General features: G+C 37.1%; 1 protein-coding gene across 1 annotated transcript in view; it reads left to right on the forward strand.

Annotated features, from left to right (window-relative positions):
- CPLANE1 (ciliogenesis and planar polarity effector complex subunit 1) overlaps positions 1–19,330 on the forward strand; it is a 60,083-nt gene that overhangs the window by 8,035 nt on the left and 32,718 nt on the right. The window contains exons 11-26 of the mRNA XM_054002472.1: positions 764–916; positions 2,161–2,930; positions 5,261–5,445; positions 6,332–6,412; positions 7,265–7,429; positions 8,153–8,326; positions 11,017–11,245; positions 11,509–11,642; positions 13,204–13,421; positions 13,685–13,849; positions 14,848–14,986; positions 15,332–15,441; positions 16,342–16,503; positions 16,666–16,774; positions 17,137–17,443; positions 17,840–18,758. Coding sequence (XP_053858447.1) covers positions 764–916; positions 2,161–2,930; positions 5,261–5,445; positions 6,332–6,412; positions 7,265–7,429; positions 8,153–8,326; positions 11,017–11,245; positions 11,509–11,642; positions 13,204–13,421; positions 13,685–13,849; positions 14,848–14,986; positions 15,332–15,441; positions 16,342–16,503; positions 16,666–16,774; positions 17,137–17,443; positions 17,840–18,758 — 4,020 coding nt within the window. The remainder of the gene's footprint in view (positions 1–763; positions 917–2,160; positions 2,931–5,260; positions 5,446–6,331; positions 6,413–7,264; positions 7,430–8,152; positions 8,327–11,016; positions 11,246–11,508; positions 11,643–13,203; positions 13,422–13,684; positions 13,850–14,847; positions 14,987–15,331; positions 15,442–16,341; positions 16,504–16,665; positions 16,775–17,136; positions 17,444–17,839; positions 18,759–19,330) is intronic.

Genomic DNA, 19,330 nt, shown 5'->3' on the forward strand with positions numbered 1-19,330 from the left:
TGGGACAGTCTGAACTGTCACTATATTATTTTTCTGGAACTGTAAAAGAAACAGGGATTTTTACATCTGTACAGTTGGTTGGGGATGTTTGCATTATGCTACTCTCATCAACTTTCACAATGATGCAGAAAGAATTCTGGAAATCCTCTACAACTTAGTCCCTGTGGTATTTGTCCACTAGGTCTTCAGTCAAGGGTGGCAATTAAAGCTTAGTTAAAGCATTTCTGTTTCATTTTCTGTCACTTCTGAATTGAGCTAGGTCTGGGAGAAGGGAAGCCATTGAAGGAAGAGGTTAACAGATATTTAGTTCAGAATATTTGCATTTGCTGATAGAATGCACCTTCTCTTCTAATTCAGTTTCTATACTGATTTTTGGAGAAGTGAGCTGTCATGGTATTCCTGTATTAGCTAGAATAGTGAGCAAGGATTTGAGGATTTAAAGAGATATGTTAAGAGTAAAAATGCAGAAAAACACTACATACAGGCAAATTTCTAGGGTTTTTGCAGGCATCAAAACAGCAGATTCTTTCAGTATGAAGTAAATTAAAGTTGTCTGGTGTGAGAGAATTCTGCTTCCCTAAAGCATGGTCAAATGGTAGTTTGTTTCTGTGCAACAGATGCTTGCTGACCTGTTCTCCCTGTCTGTCTGGGACTTTTGAACTGAAGCTTTTTACAACAGTAGCCAATTTCCTTGACTTGTTCAGAAACTGTCTGTCTTACTAGAATCTGATAATATGTTTTCTGTTATTGTTATTTCTTCTAGTGTAAAGGGAGATCTCAGTACTTACAATCATTGTTGTCTTTAAAAGCCAGTCTTTTAAAACAAGTTCAAAATCAAAGTTCTATCTTTTCCACTATTCCGAGATTTCTGGAGGAGGACATAACAGAAATGAATGAGAAAACCATGGATTTACTGGTACTTAATAGCATTTTTCCACTTATTGTGAAATTACGTATGTTTAAGGTACTCTAAATGGAAATAACCATGGAAGTTGTAAAAAAAATAATAATAAGTTTATTTATTCTAACTAGTGTTTTTAAAATAATCCAATATTCTCATTTTCTTTATAGCCATGAGGAATATGCTTATTTTCTCAAACTGATACTTGATTTTTATTTTTAAGCAAGTTATTTCTTTCAGCATGTATTGACTTTTTGGAGAATATCTGCCACTATACATGTATTTCAGTTTATTGTGTTTCAATACCTAGAGTGGTTTGTGTTGGAAGAGACCTTAAGGATCATCCAGTTCCAACCCTCTGCCAGGGTCAGAGACACCTTTCATTAGACCAGAATGCTCAAAGCCCTATCCAGCCTTGTCTTGGACACTTCATGCATTGGGCAGCCACAGATTCTCTGGGCAACCCATTCCAGAGTCTCAGCACTTTCACAGGAAAAATTTCTGCCTAATATCTTATCTAAGCCTGCCCTCTCTCAGTTTAAAACTATTGTCCCTTGTACAATCACTACATGTCCATGTCAAAAGTCTCCTGCTCTCTTGTAGCCTTCTTTAAGTAACGAAAGGTGCTGTAAGGTATCCCTGGAAACCTAGTACTTTAGCTTCACTTTATAATAAAATGTAACATTAGCTATTAAGTATACTGGGGCTATAGACTATTTTAGTAACAATCTTACTTTTTATAAATAAGATACTTATCTTTATCCTGAGTTTTAGAGGATTCTTTAATCAGTTCCAAAATCTGTAATTGTCTTTTGGAAGAGTGGCCCTGTGATCATAGTTACTGAACAGCCTTTCCCAACTTCATTTATTGCTTTTGAATTTTGGTTTGTTCTTTGAAGCTTTTGAGCTTTTATTGAATGACTTTTATATCTTACAGGTATCTGGCAGAATCTGTCTTGTACTCTAGGCTTAATGAAGGATGGGGTTTCACTTTCTGGTATAAAATCTTCTGCTGTATTGGCAGTGTAATTTTGTTGCTAGGCAATTTAATTTGTCTGCCCAACTGTTTTTCAAAGAACGACATTTAATTTGACATTGACATGAAACTGCAGTTTATTAAACGTACTAGCATTTAAGCAAGGTAATTAAGCATAAAACCTTAATTTATGAAACTGACTAAATGGTGATTCTTTGCAGTCTGTGTGTGCTCGCTCAGTAAACTTGAATTAAACTGTTGATTTTTCGCTTGTCTGATATAGGATGTTGAAGAAGAATCAGACAATGAAAAGCAGTTTTACAATAGCCCTTCCAGCTTCTATAACCAAAGAATCTATTCATCTGTTGGTAAAGCTGATGAAGGCTGCTTAGAATTTGCATCGATGTTTGATACCATCCATGCAGAAGATGATATTGAAGAGAAAGATAACTCATCATTGGAACTATCTATGGAACTATATTCCATTCAGAAAAACCTCCTTGGTGCATGGCAGATAGGGATTTCAAAAAATCTGGAAGAGAAAGATGCATTGCTGAATTACACAGTGAACTGCATTATCCATTTTTTCAGAATTGTTCAGTTTGTGAAATGTACTTTGCCAAACCAGGATGCATCTTTAAACAAGTCTGTGAAGATTACTCAGTGGATGCATTTTGTCCTGAAATATTTTCAGCAGTGTTTGACTGTCTTGTACTGGCATTCAAGAGGCAGTGTGACTCGGCATGTAGCAAAGCTTACATTAGAAACTTTAAAACTGTTGTTTATACAGCAACAAGATCAGTTGTTCTCAAAAAACCTTTTGGCATGCTTCTGTCTTTTGAAAATGGTTTCTTATACCCTAAGCAGAGTATGTGTACTACAGTATGAAAATTTTTTTGCCTCTCCTGACAGTAATACTCTTGTGGAACTTGACTCCCTCACTGTGCCTGTTTTCTTAGTTCTTGATGACAATAGTACTCAGCAGTTTAGCTCACTGAAATCTCTGCTTAGAGAATGTCCTCAAGTAAACCGTGATGCAAAAACAGAAAAAAGGTATGAATAAGCTTTGCGTGGGGAAAAAATGTACAGGAAAACCAGGTGATCAGGCCCAGCCATCACAGGTTTATGAAAGACAGATCCTGCATGACCAGCCTGGTCTTCTGTGACAGGTGACCTACTTGATGGATGAGGGAAAGGCTTGTAGGTATTGTCTGCCTGGACTTCAGTAAAAACTTTGACACAGGCTCCCATAACTTCCTCCTGGAGAAATTGGCTGATCGTAGCTTGGATAAAAGCACTCTTTGTTGGGTTAAAATGGATTAATGCCTGATGGCTGGGCCTAGGAAGTGGTGGTGAATGGAGTTACATCCAGCTGCAGCCAGTTGCTGTGGTGTTGTTCCCTAAGGCTCAATATTGGGGTCAGCCCTGATTAATATCTTTATCAATGATCAAGGTGAGTGGTTTGAGAGCACCTTCAGTCAGTTTATAAATAACACTCATTTGGATGTGAGTGTTGATCTGCTGGAGGACAGGAAGGCTCTGCAGAGAGATCTGGACTGGCTGCATTGATAGGCTGAAGCCAGTGATGTCAGGTTCAACAAGGCCAAGTACCAGGTCCTGCCCTTGGGTCACAACAACCTTGTGCAGCACCACAGGCTGGGGTAGAGTAGCTGGAAAGCTGCCCAGCAGAAAAGGACCTGGGGATGTTGATTGACAGCAGCTGCACATAAGCCAGTGTGTGCCCAGGTGGCCAAAAGAGACCAATGGAATCCTGGCAGCAGGACCAGAGAAGTGAGTTGTTCTGTACCTGGCACTGGTGAGGCAGCACATCAAGTCCTATGTCTAGTCCTAGGCCCCACAGTATCTGAAGGCATTGTCAAGCATTGGACCAGGCTGCCTGGGGAAGTGGGCTGAATCTCCATTCCTGTAGGTATTTTAAAGATGTGTAGCTGTGGTGTTTAGGGACATGGTTTAGTGGTGGGATTTGCAATGTTAATGGTTGGACACAATGATCCTAAGGATGTTTTCCAGCCTAAGTGGTTCTATATGATGGAACAAAAATTGTATGTGTTAAACTATAATTAAATATCCTTTTGGTTTTTTTCCTGCCTTTTACTCCATGGAAAGGCATGATAAACAAAGCATACAGATTAAGGCTCAGACCTGTATTTGAATATAGTTTGGTTATGGTGACTAAACTATAACTGCAAATCAGTTTGGAGATAACTCTTGTGTTGACAGCTGACACCAGGCCTGGTAGTGCAGCATCAATCCAGATATTGAAATTTAGATGCTTTAACTGTCTCTTGTGCGTTTGACTCTTTCCTAGTTGCAAACTATATGGAGCAAGAGTCTGCTCATATGCAATATGTCAATGGTGTCAGCAAAGTTTTTATTCATTATGGATGTAGTGTCTCAGAGCAATAAGAAAAGCCCTTTTGTGGAAATGAACTTAATTTTAAATTGTCAGCGCTATTTCTTCCCCACACATAAACTTGACTGAAGTGTGCTGTCCAGCTTTTGGGGAAGTATCCTGTTATCACTGGAGTATTTCTATGCTGCAAAACTCCAGTGAATCAAAGTGTGCTGTTCACATGAGCAGGCTTCAGCTTTCCAGAGATTTAGAACTTAAGTAGCATTATAACTTATGAATTAATTCCTACTGCAATAAAAGGTATTTCTTCAGTAATCCTTAAATATAGTACTATGTTCTCTGTAAATCTGATATGCAAGTTTCAGTTCTCTCAGAGATGATAATCTGTATTTTTGATTAATTGTGCTCCAGGTGCTGAGCACTGTGCATATGACTGATTCTGTGTTAATTATGAACCCAGTAGTACTTCAAGATACAAATGTGTTGGAGTTTTGTACAAGCTTTTTCAAACCTCTAACAATGTGTATTTGCTTGTATTCTTAAACTTACTACATATCTGAGCTGGTACATCTAATAGGACTGTGCTAGGCAACAGGGACTTGCCGGCCCTAAAACCATACTCTGCAATCTTCTTTTCTTGTCTTTGCTTTACTGTGTTATGTTTTAATTGTCTTCTAATCAGTCTTGTTTATAAAGATGCTAATGCCTGTTCTGAGGTTTCTCTGTCTGAGATTATTTCATTTCCCCATTGTTTAGCTAGCAAGGGGATTAATTTTGGGGGTGTTTAGGTTCTTAAAGTAGATTACTGCGCTTAAGAAAATTCAGAAGATTTAATGTTTGTTAGTCAAAAATGAGGCAAAAAGTGCTTCATTTTTTCCCCTCACCAAAGTCAAGAAAGTAGTTGATAGAACTTAGGTTTTGGGTGCATAATGTAAAATAAAAGAACATAAGAAATTGATGTAGGCAAACTCTTGCTTAATTTCATAATATTGTACTTCTTGAATTACAGGTTGACTGTACTATGGCAACTATTGTATGAGAAAGTGGTTCGGTATCAGGTGCAGCTGAAAAGAAAAGTGAACAAGAATGCAGAAGAGGTTTCTGTTGTCTCATTGCTTGTAAGTCATATACAAGCAACCATCCAGTCTTCAGGAGTGACATTAGAACAACATCTGAAGATTAATTCTGTATCTGGTTAGTAAAAATGTTAATTGAAAACTAGGAAATTTAGGTCCACCTTTGTAATTGTTAACTGACCACCAGATTTTTAAAAAGTGAACATTTAGACTTAAAATTCTTATCATAATTCTATCTTAAATACTTAATGTCCTGGTATGTCTGTAGATTGCATTATAATCTTCAGAGCTTGTTAAGCTAAATAAAAAGACTGAATTGACTTCAGTTTGCTTTGAGCCATGTCCTAAAGAATCTGAATGGAAGATTTTAATTCTGATCTCCTGTGTTGTTTCTTATGAAGCATATGGGCATCACAATGTGTCTCTTACTGGATTTCTGTGTAGAAAGATTGTTCACTCCATGTAGTCATTGCGGGCATCAGGATGTTGTATTCACAAATGTAGTCAGCTTCAACTAAGCATCTAATTAGTGTAACTTAAGGTGCTTGGTAATCTAGCATGTTTATTTTCCAAATAGAATATAGTTGTATCCTAATTTTTTACACTTTACTGTCCTATATTCTACCTTCCTTTTGACTTCTACACTGCTAAGCCCAGCTTCCCATTTATGTCTCCCTTTACAATTCTGTTTCCTTGCCACGTTCTTAATCTCTCTCCCTTAAATGACAATTCTAACTCGTCTTCCTACAGCACTCCATACAATACATTAGCTCCCCCTGGAGGAGAGCTCATATATTACCCGTCCTGGCAAGGAATATTCAAAGTCATCTCTCAGATGCTCACAACCTAGACTTAATTGTGAGAATAGGAGTTTACTGAGGGCTCACATATTTTGTTCTGCTTTCAGTAAATCTCTGATGCTGAAAGAAGAGCATATGTATTTGTAAATATAAAAGTAACTACTAAAAGTAGAGCTTTTAATTTGTTAATATGTGATTTTATAGGTGAGGAGCAGTTCCTTTTAGGCTCATACAGAGCATCTGTGGACATTTGGAAAAGATCTCTTTGTGAACTCAAGACAAATGGTAAGGAATAATATCTTTGAGGGTAGAGGGGGTGAGTTGTATAATCATTTTACATTTGTGACTCTGGTTGCCCTTCAAAAAGAGGATGTGAGATGCATAAAGGGTGCATATTTGAAATGCAGATGGGATGAATAGACACCAGCAAAACTTAAGTCTGGTTGCTCTCTGAGAAAATTCTGTGCATTTCTATTTTAATATCAATGTTTTCTTGTACTTTCTTTATCTAGAGGAAAGCTCTAGATAAATTCATGAGCAAGAAAGAGACAAAGAAAAACAGATGAACAAAAATCAATTCCTTTAGGAGCTATAAAATTAAAATAATTAGTGTTTGGAGAGTAACAAAATAAAACTTGTGTGAGGAGTTGTTATAAGAGTTGGTTTGAAATAGGTATACCAGAGTCTTTTCCAGGCATCATGAGAAAAATTTCTGATGGTTATTATAATAAAGAATACTTCATTGAGGAAAAAAATTCAGAATATGGGAGGCTTGGTGGGTGTCTAAGCAACTCCACTGTGGTTCAGGCATTCTTTCTTTGAAGGCTAGATTTCCTTAAGCTCTTCTGTCTTTGTCTGTGTCTTAACAGTTATGCATAGTATTGTTTTGAAAACTGCCATATCTCTAGAAATAAAAATGTTGTGGATGAGCATTAACTTACTAGTGACTTAGAGGCTGTATAGAGGGATCATATCCTAAAGTAGCTGCTCCTTATTTCTATTCCTCAAAGTGTATTTTTTATGTAGATGGGTTTCTAGAGAGGAAAGTACTAATACTTTCATTTGCTGCATCTCTTTTTGTGTTTATTGTTTCTCTTCCACTTGGACTTCTGCCTTTTTAAAAATCTTTTACTGCAGGAGGAAAAAGAGCATGTTTTCTTCAGCGTAGATACTATCTTGCAATATTGTTTTGTCACCTGTATCAATATAACATGTGTGAAGCTCAGGGACTCTGTGATCATCTGGTAAGAGAGATTCTAAGGCGATCACAGCTCTTCACAGGTCAGATGGAAGAATTTTCTGGTATGTTTACATTGCCTAAAAGTGTGATAAGGTATGTTGACACTGTTTGAAGAACCTAGTGTCTAATTTCTCTGCCCTCACATGAACACCTGACAACTTTTGATGCTTTACACTTTACACTGTTTTCAGTGACTTTTTCTGATCCTCAGATAATATTTCAGCTGCACTTGTTGGAATATGTGTTTAGACAACTCTCATTGTCTACTACTCACCTGGTAAATATTTTTAGACTCAAATCCTCTTAAAGAAAGACTTTGAATAAGAAAAATAAGGAAATTATGTGATTTGATTTTATATTAATTTAACTTTTTTATGATACAACATGAAAAACAGCAGATTTTAGTTTGGTCACCAGTCCTAATTTGACAGTGGGATGTTTTTGCAGATGCTTGTAATTTTTTTTTTACAAAGTCTGAATCTAAATGAAATCTGAATTTCCAAGTTTGAAGAAGCATTTTTTTTTAACTCAATGCAGGTCTAAATTTAGATGTTAAAGGTCAATCTCCAGTCACTAAAAACCTTGTATAAAAGTCTTCTAATATTAGTATAATGTGTAATTAATGTAAAAGATTAAGCTCTGTAAGTTCTGAAAGCTTGTCAAGCAATTATGTAAGTTTGCTTGTTTTAAAAAAATGTTTTATAACCTGTGATTAAATAATTTTAGCATTCAAATTTAAAATAATTTTTATCATAATGTTCTAATTTGTTTGGGTTTTTTTTTAGATATCAAGTATTTTCAGCATGAACTATGGATGGTAACCAGCATTCATACTGACACTGCCATGGCTGTGATTCGATCCATGGCACGATTCATGGCTGCTTATTTCACAAAGCAGCTGCTCTATATCTTTCCTCCTCACAATGTTGACATCCTTCATCCACTTCACATCAAACAAGGTATTTCCTTTACAAGCAGTTCCAGTTGCCCAAATCTTACAATTTTTTCACATGTATCGGTGATGTCTGTTATGATGTAACTTGATGATCAAGTTACCTTTTCAGTGGAGTAGGAGACAGAAAAAACCATAAGGTCACAAAAAAAGTGTAGCTGATACAATTTTTGTTCCAACAGATAGGATCATTTGGGTTGGAAAATACCTGTAAGATCATTGTGTCCAACTATTAACATTGCCAAGCCCACCACTAAACCATGTCCCTAAACACCACAGCTACACATCTTTAAAATACCTACAGGAATGGAGACTCAACCCACCTTCCTGGGCAGCTGGGTCCAATGCCTGACAACCCTTGTAGAGAAGCAGTTTTTCCTGATATCCAGTCTAAACCTCCCCTGGCATAACTTGAAGCTATTTCCTCTTCTGTCACTTGGCACTTGGGAAAAAAGATGGATCCTAACCTGGCTACAGGCTGCCTGCCTTCAAGAAGTTGTAGAGGCTCCCCTGAGCCTCCTCCACGCTAAACATCCCCAGCTCCCTCAGTTGCTTCTTACAGGACTTGTGCTCCAGACCCTTCCCCAGCCTTGTTGCCCTTCTCTGGACATGCTCCAGCACCTCAATGTCTTTCTTGTACTGAGGGGCCCAGAACTGACCCCAGCATTCAAGCTGACCTTCACCAATGCTGAGTACAGAGGGACAATCACTACGTAAGTCCTGCTGGCCATGCTATTCCTGATACAAGCCAGGATGCCTTGGCCTCCTTGGCCACCTGGACACACAGTGGCTCATGTTCAGCTGCTGTCAAGCAACATGCCCAGGTCCTTTTCCACTGGACAGCTTTCCAGGCACTCTTCCCCCAGCATGTAGTGTAGGCAGGGGTTGTGACCCAAGTGCAGGACCTGACACATGGTCTTGTTAAATACCATACAGTTGTCCTCAGCCTGTCAATCCAGAACCCTCTGCAGAGCCTTCCTGCACCCTCGAAGGAAGGTCATAGAAGGAGATCAGGCTGGTCAAGCAGGACCTGCCTTTTTCGAATCTCTGATGGCTGAGCCTGATCCTGGTTGTCCTGTACATGTCTCATGATGGCACTCAAGATGATCCATGACTTTCCCCTGCATCCCAATCAGGCTGAGAGATCTGTAGTTCTCCAGACCCTTCTTCCAGCTGTTCCTGTCAATGGGTGTCCCTTTTGCCAACCTCTGGTCAGCTGGGGCCTCCCTGGTGAGCCAGGACCGTGGGTAATGATGGAAGCTGGCTCAGTGAGTACTTCTGCCAGCGCCCTCAGTACCCTTTGGTGGATCCAATCCAGCCCAATGGAACTGTGTGTGTCTAAGTGGTGTATCAGGTTGCTGACAATTTTCCCTTGGACTGGAGTCTTCATACTGTTCCCCATTCCTGTCTTTCAGCTCAGAGGGCTTGTTACCCAGAAAACTGGTCTATTAAAGACTGAGGAAGGGAAGGCATTAAGTACCTCAGCCTTTTTATCATTCTTTGTCACAATTTTGCCTAAAGATCTAGCTCTGACTGACTTTGATCCTCCCAAAAGTGAGATAACAGCAGTGCTGAAGAAGTGGTTGAATTGAATCTGTGAGCTAGTGTGACCCCCAACTGAAAAGCCAGAGGAAAGCATTTCTTTCCTTTGTTTGGAAATTTTCATTTTCAGTTACTTTTTCAAATGTTTGTGAGAATAAAGATTTATTTAGAAGCATTTTAAGTACTCTACCAGTAAGATGATATTATAATGCCACATATGTTTTTACAATATTAACTTATTTTGATTGATTAGGTTTTCTGTAATGTATTTGAATGCATTGAGTATTTTTAATGTTTCTGTACTACAGCATGCACTGCTATATACTTCTTTCTTCATGGTCTCTGAATGCTTTATTTGGACAGCTTTCAAGATAAAACCTACAGAATAAAACCTTTATTTTAATACTTGGCTAGGCAAAGATCAATGTACGTGGTGAGCCAGTCGGGGTAAAATTACATTGCGCAAGCTGGATTAGTATGAATATCTCCTAACTAATGCCACTGTCTGAGCAAAAGAGAAGCTGTGAGAGAAGCAAATAAGTCCTTAGAATTCATGTTGATCAGCACCTCTCCAGGAGAACCAGGAAGCAAAACCCTGAAAAACAAATCTAAATCTAAACAAAAAGGAGATACTAAATTTGTCTGAAGTTTGTCTCTATATACTCCCCTAAAATCAAAGAATCACAGAATATTATGTACTGTTCTTCCTGAAAAATGCATTTTAACATTCTGTCTTCTGCAATAAGCACAGTGTTTACAAACAATGTGGGTACACTAGGAAAACTCTAGGAATTTCCATTTATCTCATGTGTACCCTCTGGTATTTCTTACAGGTATGAAGAATATTTGCAAATGGTCCATCAGTGTGATTAAGTCTTTAAAGTAAAAAAAAACCCACAAGTTTTGCACGTGCTTTCATATCCTACATTATTAAGCAGGAAAATAGCCTATTTTGAACACACTCTTAAATCATTGCATGAGCTGTGTTGCTGCAGATGCACTTCCATAGTGTACCTCTAATAAAAGTAAATTAATAATAAAAGCAGTTGTACACTGAAACTAATCCACAAGCAATGTGAGCAAATGAATTCTAGATTATTCATCTGATAGCACGAGAATTTATGTAAACTTTAATATGTGCTTTTCATGTCACAGACATACCTCCTCGTGTCATTCCGCTGCAACACTGTTTGGTTACCAGAGCTGTCAGGGACCAGAAGCTTTCATCTGTGTGGACAGCTGAATATGCTCTTGATTTGTTCTTGATTGGTGGACTCATTCCAGAGGCTGTGTGGTTAGCACACACACTTGGGGACTGGAAGTTGTCTGTGTCAATTGGTCTGGCCTACCAGCTGTATTGTCAGCACTCTGATGACCTCTCAAGGTAAACTTGCAATTGGAATCAGTATCCTATATTCTGTTATGTAGTTATTTCAATGAAATTTATTGTGATTATTATTATTATTATTATTATTATTATTGCGGTATGTGTATTGCCTCAGAAGTTCATATTCCCAGACTCGTAGTAGGTATAGAACTTAAAGTGTTATGATTATTTTGGCATAGATATTAGTTTAAGAGACCTTAATTGGATTATGTATGAATATTACTTTGTTATTCATGAGCAGTTTCTTGTTACACTTTCAGAATGAAAAAACCAGAGTGTCACCTGCCATTAAGCTTATTACCACTGCAGACTTTTCAGGAAAAGTTACAGTCTTTGTTAGGACAACCAGTAACTTCTGATACATCAGGACATATTAAATACAAGAAGTTTACAGGTACTTCAAATGAAAAATAATTGTGGTTATTTTTCATGTTATTTGACTACATATACAGTATTATACACTGTCTGAGAAAGAAACAACTGCTTTGTCTTCTCCAGTGTGTGAATTACTGTTTTAATATATTCAAGCACTTTAATTTCATGAGGATATGTGTTCTGGCTTTGGTCATTCCAGAAATGAAATATATTATCAATCTTGTCTTCTCATTTGTATTGTCCAAACCTGTGTTTGACCATATTTGATATTAACTTATTTGGAAGAAAACCAAATCTTCATTAAAATAAAAAAACAAAAAATTATGTGTTAACAGTATGGGAAGTACCATTACACTTGAAAGTAGCTATAAGAAGATGTTTAGTTTTGCTTTTTCCTTTCTGATAAAGTGAATCCCCCAGGTCCAGTAGCTAGCAAGGCTAAGAGTGTATTCCCAGTAGGCACATACACAGCACCTATATACGACTGGCCACACATGAACACCTACAGACCTGCTCACCACTCATACAGTCAGCACCAACAATCCTATCACCTTTCCCTCTCCTGTTGGTCAGGATTAAGGTTGGCATATAGATACCTGCTTGTACAGTGTGTATCACTCCAGGAGCTGTGCCAGTGGCAAGACCATTAGCTGAATAGATGGCCAGCTGACCCAGTTGCTGAGTGTCACAGGTTGGTTATGTCTGTGTATGTAAGCCCCCAAAGCCCCATCCCCTCTCTTCTTTCTGGTACAGACCCACTCACACTCTCTTCCCCACACACATACACTGTCCATACACCCCCACAGCAGCTGGCCTGGAGCATACAGTCCTGTCAGTATACAGGAGACAGCAGAGACTTGGTCTGGGCTCCTCAGCCTGTCCAGGTTCCTGACCTTTAGAGGCACACACACCCCTATGTACACACTGTATTTCTGGCATATGGTTATGGCTCCCTTGGTCTCCCCTTGTCTTGCCTTTAGAGACATGAAGATGCACAAGCAGGTCTCTTACTTGTCTCTCTGCCAGGTCTTCACTGGTCCCTGCAGATACTGTGAGTTAATACTTAACTGTAACTGATACTGTAAGTTACAGATACTGTAACTTAATACTTAACTGCTGAAATTCACACTGTTAGCTAGATCAACCTGTCCTTATTTATATTCTACAGAAAGTTTACTGGTACAATCTCTATATTTTATTCTCTTTCTGTCTGAAACCATTTCAAATTCTTGTCAGCAGGTGGATGTACTTACTGATAAAAGAGTTGCTTTAGTCATTATTAGTAATGTACCTGTTTATGCCTTTTTGGTAAAAATTATTTGCCAGAATGTTATGCCAAGCAAATGCCTAGCTAAAAAGTTTAGTTCTCTACCTAGAAAGGCAATAGGTGTCATGGTAATGGGGCAAAACTTAATAATTGAATACTAGTTTTTAATGAATGATATATTATCTTAAAGCAAGTAGATGAGGACTGTTATTGTAATATATGAATGCAAATTCAGACAACATAATGTCATGATGTCAGAATGAATATCCATGATTCAATTAATTTATCAGTTTCTGGGCTTAATATTTTATAGATCCCATTGAAGAGGAAGATGCAGATGTTCTTTATAGTTCAATGCAGGAACTACTGAAAGCAGCTGTTATGGCAGATGTTGATATTCTCTCAGAGACATTTCAGCTTCTGATGGATTCTGCCAAGGATCTTTGCAGAAAGTTTTATGGTTTGGTTCCGGTTGGGCTCTGTCTTCCAGCACCACCATTGTACTGTCCTCAACCAGCTTCTCTCAGTGAAGTAAGCGTGTCACTTTTGTGTTTGTTGAATGGTATTTATGAATCTTTATGAGCTTTATTCTGGTTCTTTTGAGCTCACTTTTCTGTTTCCTTATGTGTCTGCTCATTTACTTAAGTAGCACAGCAGTGATGAGAAAATACGTGTGCCTCTGTGTCTTTTCCATAAATTATCTGTGCTATAAAGAAGACAGAATTAGGACCAGTAACAACATTTAGTTATATGTCCTTTCTAATTTTGGGCTTTGTTTGTCTTTGCATTTTCAGGAAGACAGCGATGATATGCTTTTAAAAACAGAGAAAGAAGTCCGTCAGAAAATGTCAGGTGTTCTTCAGCGAATTATCTTGCTCTTCCGGGCTGCTCATTGTTCTTGCTCTGCAGCACAGTGGTATATTACACAACTGAAGTGGGCAAGAAAAGTTATGCAGAAAGTAAACATTTAACTTTATATTTTTAACTTGATTATCAGTTGTAAATATTACTGATAAGTTTGCAGCTGCAGAAGTATTCAGGCTCACCTTGGCTTTAATGTTGTGTTTTGTACATGTCATCTTCTAGTTTTACACTTCATGTTCATTTTTGTAGGAAACCAGAACTTAAAGATATAGGGTATCTAAATCATAAAGTGTTTCCTTTTGGGTGTCTTTCTATACCTACTTGGTAACATACAAATTCATTTATTTTCCACTGAAAGAAAAAAGCAGACTTTAATTGGGAGTTACAGCTGTTAGCTGGAAATATGCTCCAAATCACTTAGGGTTGAATATTATCAGAGAAGGTAATGCTCACTTCAGGTAAAGGGTTCATATTAATGCACAGAACTTGTAAGATCTCATTTTACTTTTGTGCAATTTGTTTGTACAGAAGCAAGTTCAGAATAAATTGATTAAAAGTTTTAGTGTACAGTCAGTCTTAGGTCATTGTCACAGTGTGTATGGCTCTTCCTTCCTGCAACCCCCCTGCACCAGCATTAATGCACTGACTGAGATCAGGAACTGATCTGACTGTAATGTATTTACTTCTGTTTGCATGGTCACATGCCTAATGTTGGCATGGGGAGCTGGTCAGATGCACCAACTGAAACTGGAGGCAAAGCTAGTCAGCCTTGGTGACAGCAACCTGGACTGTGTTGAATCAGTCTGGTTTCTTGATCTTAGTTCTTATACTTGCTGTTACTCTTGTATTTCATGGTTATGATGAGTACCATTCAAACAAAAGCATTCTTTGTGCCATAGTTCATATTAAACATATTCCTTTAAATGAATTTTCAGAATAATGATTTGAAGAAAATCGAAAGCAAGCTTCAGGGAGTTTTACTGATCTTGGCAGTATTCTAATAACTGAGAGGCTATGCATTTAGTAATGATACATGTAAAATGTTAACTGATTTTCATTTCCATTTTGATTGTTTATTTACCTGTTGTTATAGATTCGAATGAAAGGTTCTCTTCCTTTGCTGAGTCCATTCCCAGAGACTTTGCTTTGTTACTGCAATTTCCGCACTGCTTTCTGTGGATCTACATCTTCTGGAGCCCATCAATTTGATGACATTACCTGTAAAATTTTAGGTCTGTATGCAGTAACATAAAATTATTTACAGCTGGAAAAAAGAACACCAGTGATAATCCACAGTTGGCATATAAGCTCTTAGTAGATTGAAATAGTATATTGCAATGTGTCAGGAACACATTGCATTTCCAGCTTTTATGTTAGTTACCAAAACTCTTATTCTAAAATGTGCTGTTCTGGATTGGGGGTGGGGGAGTCGTGTTACAGATCTGATAGATTTGAAAGAACATGAACACTAAGTGGGACTAAGGAGCTGTAGCTCTAGAACAATACTGAAAAGTCTCAGACTGCTTCATTTAATTTATTTAAATAGAATCTCATCATATTGCTTGTTTGTATTGTAGGTTGGTTCAGAGAGTTTTGTGCGTTATGTTGGATGTTTCACGTTCGTGAAAAATTATCTGACAACTGTAGGCGGTACCAAACTGCAAGGGAAAATATGAACAATATCAAGGTAATTGTATACCTAATATAGTAGAGATACATCTTAAGTGTATGAAGCTATGAGAAGAATTCTAAAGATCTGCTGTATGTTTCTGTGAGAACTTGTATTTGCTTATATTGTATTTTTCCCTATTAGCTCATGATATTTTGAGTATTTCCTGAATAATATATATTTAGTACAACAAAAATGGAGTTAATGGTGTGTTAAATATATATGGTTGTCAGAAAGTAATGAAAAAAATTAAAATTTAATAATATTTTCTGTATTTATACCTTCTCAACTGATGTCAGAAGTCCAGGAAGAAAAAGAAAGAAACTATTAGAACATTTGTCATGTATTCTGTAACAAGTCCAAAATTTTTCTTAAGCAGAAAAACCAAGTTTCAGATAAACAGGATGGCTCTATTTCCAATGGTGGATTATTCTGATTTTTCTGTACTTCATGTGACAGTGATAAATGAGATAGAAAATACTGTTCAAAATAAAACAACTCATCTTAAAAGCCTCTTGCAAGGCTTAATTATCTTGCTCACAAGAAAAAAATTATGATCACCTGAAGTCAAAGTAGTATTACTTACTTCACAGTTTAGGCAAATCCTGAGGTTTTTCTTGTGGCTGTAAACAAACTCTTCAGCTGTGTGCTAATGGAATTATTTCCTAAGCTGGTTTAAAAAAGTCCTTTTTTTTTTCTGTCTTTTTTAATGTATCATTAAAATGTATCATTTCTCTCTATTTTAATGTATTATGATCCATTACAACGTTGATCTGTTGCTTGTCCTCATACGCTGCTCTGCTTGGTAGATAAGTTAGAGATTTTTATTTTTTCAGAAGAATTACTATTTGCAATGTATTAATCTTTTTGCTGAAATACATTGTTCGTAGTAATTAATGTTTCTGGTGATTTTTTTAGGATCCGAATAAGAACGGATATGATGCCTACACAGTTGAGCATTGTCTGAATGCAGTGGAGTGGGCTTGTCGAATGCTTCCTTTCTGCAGATTCATGAATATTGAAGAATTAGTTCAGGATGTAATTTTGAGTCTGCTTGGAGAATTGCCACCAGTAAAAAAGGTAAAAGACCTTAAAACTAGAATAAAAGAATAGAGATTATCACAAATATTTCTCCTCCTTGGAAAACCTACTAGTTAGATTTTCTCATTGTGTAAGTTCTGTGTTAAAAAACACCTACTTGTATGATAGCTACTGGAAAAGATGCTTTTTTTTTTTGCTTAGGTGGCAGAGATTTTTGTAAAAGCATTTCCTAATCCTGAAGATATAAGAGTTCCACTAAGAGATAAATATCATGGACTTCAGCAGCGACTCAGACACAGTACTGTTAAAGGTAATGTTCATCATTCTTCAGGAAGTTTTAAACAAGCTTTGTTTTTTATTCTAGTTATCAGCTTGTGACAGTACTTTCTGTCATACCCCGTACAAAACAATTATTGTCATCTTCATTTGGACAACTTTGAGTTTTGCAACAAATACTGTGTTTCTTTCTGATACATGTGATTTTTATACCAGTCACAGGGTATCATGGCTTTCAAAATGTTGGTGTTTTTTCACTTTATCACAGTTTCTTGTTGAATTTATAAATGGCTCTAATTTATGATTTTAATTGAAATCTAATTCATGTCTCAATTTGAGAGACTAACTTAAAACTGAAAATTAAGACTGAAAACTTGGTTTTCTTTCATTCAGTAGGTCCTGAAAGTGAAGAAATTATGTCTGTTGTTATACAGGCTGCTGAAGAAGTGAGGAAGAAGACCTTGAGACATGTAGTAAAGAACATAGGCCCTATAGAAATGAATATTTGGGAGCCAGTGGAAGAGGCAGCATCAAATGATGAGGAACACTGTTGTGACAGATTCTCATTAGGCACTAGTCTAAGCACAAGTACACTTACTGATGTTGGGAATCCTCAGGTATATAATGATGCAGACATGGCAGACACACTTTCTGATGCTTTGTTTACTGAAGAAACAAGAGCTCAAACACCTTCATTCCCAAGGTATGAGAAAATTGCAGCAGAAGGCTTTTGATTTAAATTGGGGGGGGGGGGGGGAGGTCTCTTCACCAGACATGTTAATTGTCCCTATGTGTTATTTATTAAGTGAAGAATTACAGATGTTCCAAATCATAGAACTGCCAATGTTATATCAGTTAGTATGTGACTAATAAATTATTGAAGTGTAAATTACTATCAGCTATATCTACATCCATATATGTTGCTGCCTAGTGTCTGTCTGTGGATTTTGAATTTGATTAATTTGCCACCTATACATTGTACTAATTTGGGGTTTTTGGCTATTTTTAATTTCAATTGAAGATAAGGAACTAATGTTGCATGTAATTCTTCTTGAAACGGATTTGCGTAATAACGGTTCTTACATCTATTGTCTTACAGGGCAAATGAACTCCAACAACAAAGGGAAGTAGGTGGCAAAAATACCACACACAAGATAAAAGCTCTTAACTGTAAAACAAAACATAAAGTGTGTAGGAGAGATAAGCTTAATCAACATAATTTGCCTGTAGTTGGTGCATGGGAATTTGAACGTGATGATGATGAGTATGTTAGATTTTTAGAACTCTTTTTGAGTTATGTTCTTGAGAGAGACCTGGTAAAGTACAGTGACCTGGGAATTCCATTTCTCACTAGCTTTTCTGAGCTGCTTCAAGAGCATGAATTGAACTCTCTCTTTTTTGATGTTCATACAAAACTAAAGCGTCGACAAAGCAAAACTAGAAGTCAAAGTGTGTTTAGAGCAGGGTCTTGCTATACTGTCACCCTGGCATCTTGTGATCCTGAAAAACTATCTGCCTGTAATGAAAACAGATTTTTTTTTGAAAAATCAACAATTGTACAGTCTGTTGGACAGACCACAGTATCTTCTGTGTGTAACCTAACGAAAGAAGGCTTATTTGGTTTAAAACACAAGTCAATATACAAAGCTCAGACTGACAATCAAGGAGTCACTGTTGCACAAGCAAGCCAGACCTTTTCTAACCGTACTTCCTCTACCCTGCAAAATCAGGCAATTCCTCAATACATTTACAAAACTCTTGATGTAGTTGGTATTGTTCCAGAAGAAGAACTGCCTATAGATTTGATGGGCAAATTGAGCAATATTTCAAAATTGCTGGAGTGGATGATCAGATGGTCCGATAAAAGACTGCCCTGTGGTTCCAATAAACAAGATAACTTAGAAGAGACTCACCCAATGATACATTTGAAAACATCATCGGCAGCTGTCCTCACATCTCTTTGGTTGTTAGAACAGTTATACGGAGACAGATCTCAAACAAAGAGCATAAAATGTAAGGTAAGAAAAAGGATGGGACAAGTGTTAGTGAAATGTGTGAGTGAGTTATGCCAGTGAGGAAAAATCAGATACATGTTTTTTGTCATAGTTCTGTTCTCAGTAAAACATGGAATATTGATTAATAGCCTTTCTTTTAAGAGTTGCTAAGAAAAGAGAAAAATTCTAGAAATACTGAAATTCTAGAGAATTCTCAAAAAATACTTGAGTTGGAGATGAAAGTTCTCTTTGGAAGTTCAAAATATAGGTCATTTATTCAGACACCGCATTTTTTGTACAAATTCATGTGAGTTTGACCACTGTGTCTAGTTTTAGACATCATCTTTGAAAAAACATACTACTGGAATAGAATATGGTAAAACAAGGCAAAGATAATTAAATAGTTCCTCTCGCAAGAGTTTAAGTTCGCTTGTGTTTGAGGTCAGTGCAGATGCAGTCTGACTGGAGTATTTTAACTGGTTAAAGACCAGTGAAAAATGACGAGAACTGTTAGAGAGATTTGGAGTATATGTGTGGATATGAAGGAAGAGATGGGCCAGAGGAATCTGGTACATAGTACTTTATTTTATACTTTA

This window comes from Vidua macroura, chromosome Z, assembly GCF_024509145.1.
Source record: "Vidua macroura isolate BioBank_ID:100142 chromosome Z, ASM2450914v1, whole genome shotgun sequence".
NCBI classification, from domain to species: domain Eukaryota; kingdom Metazoa; phylum Chordata; class Aves; order Passeriformes; family Viduidae; genus Vidua; species Vidua macroura.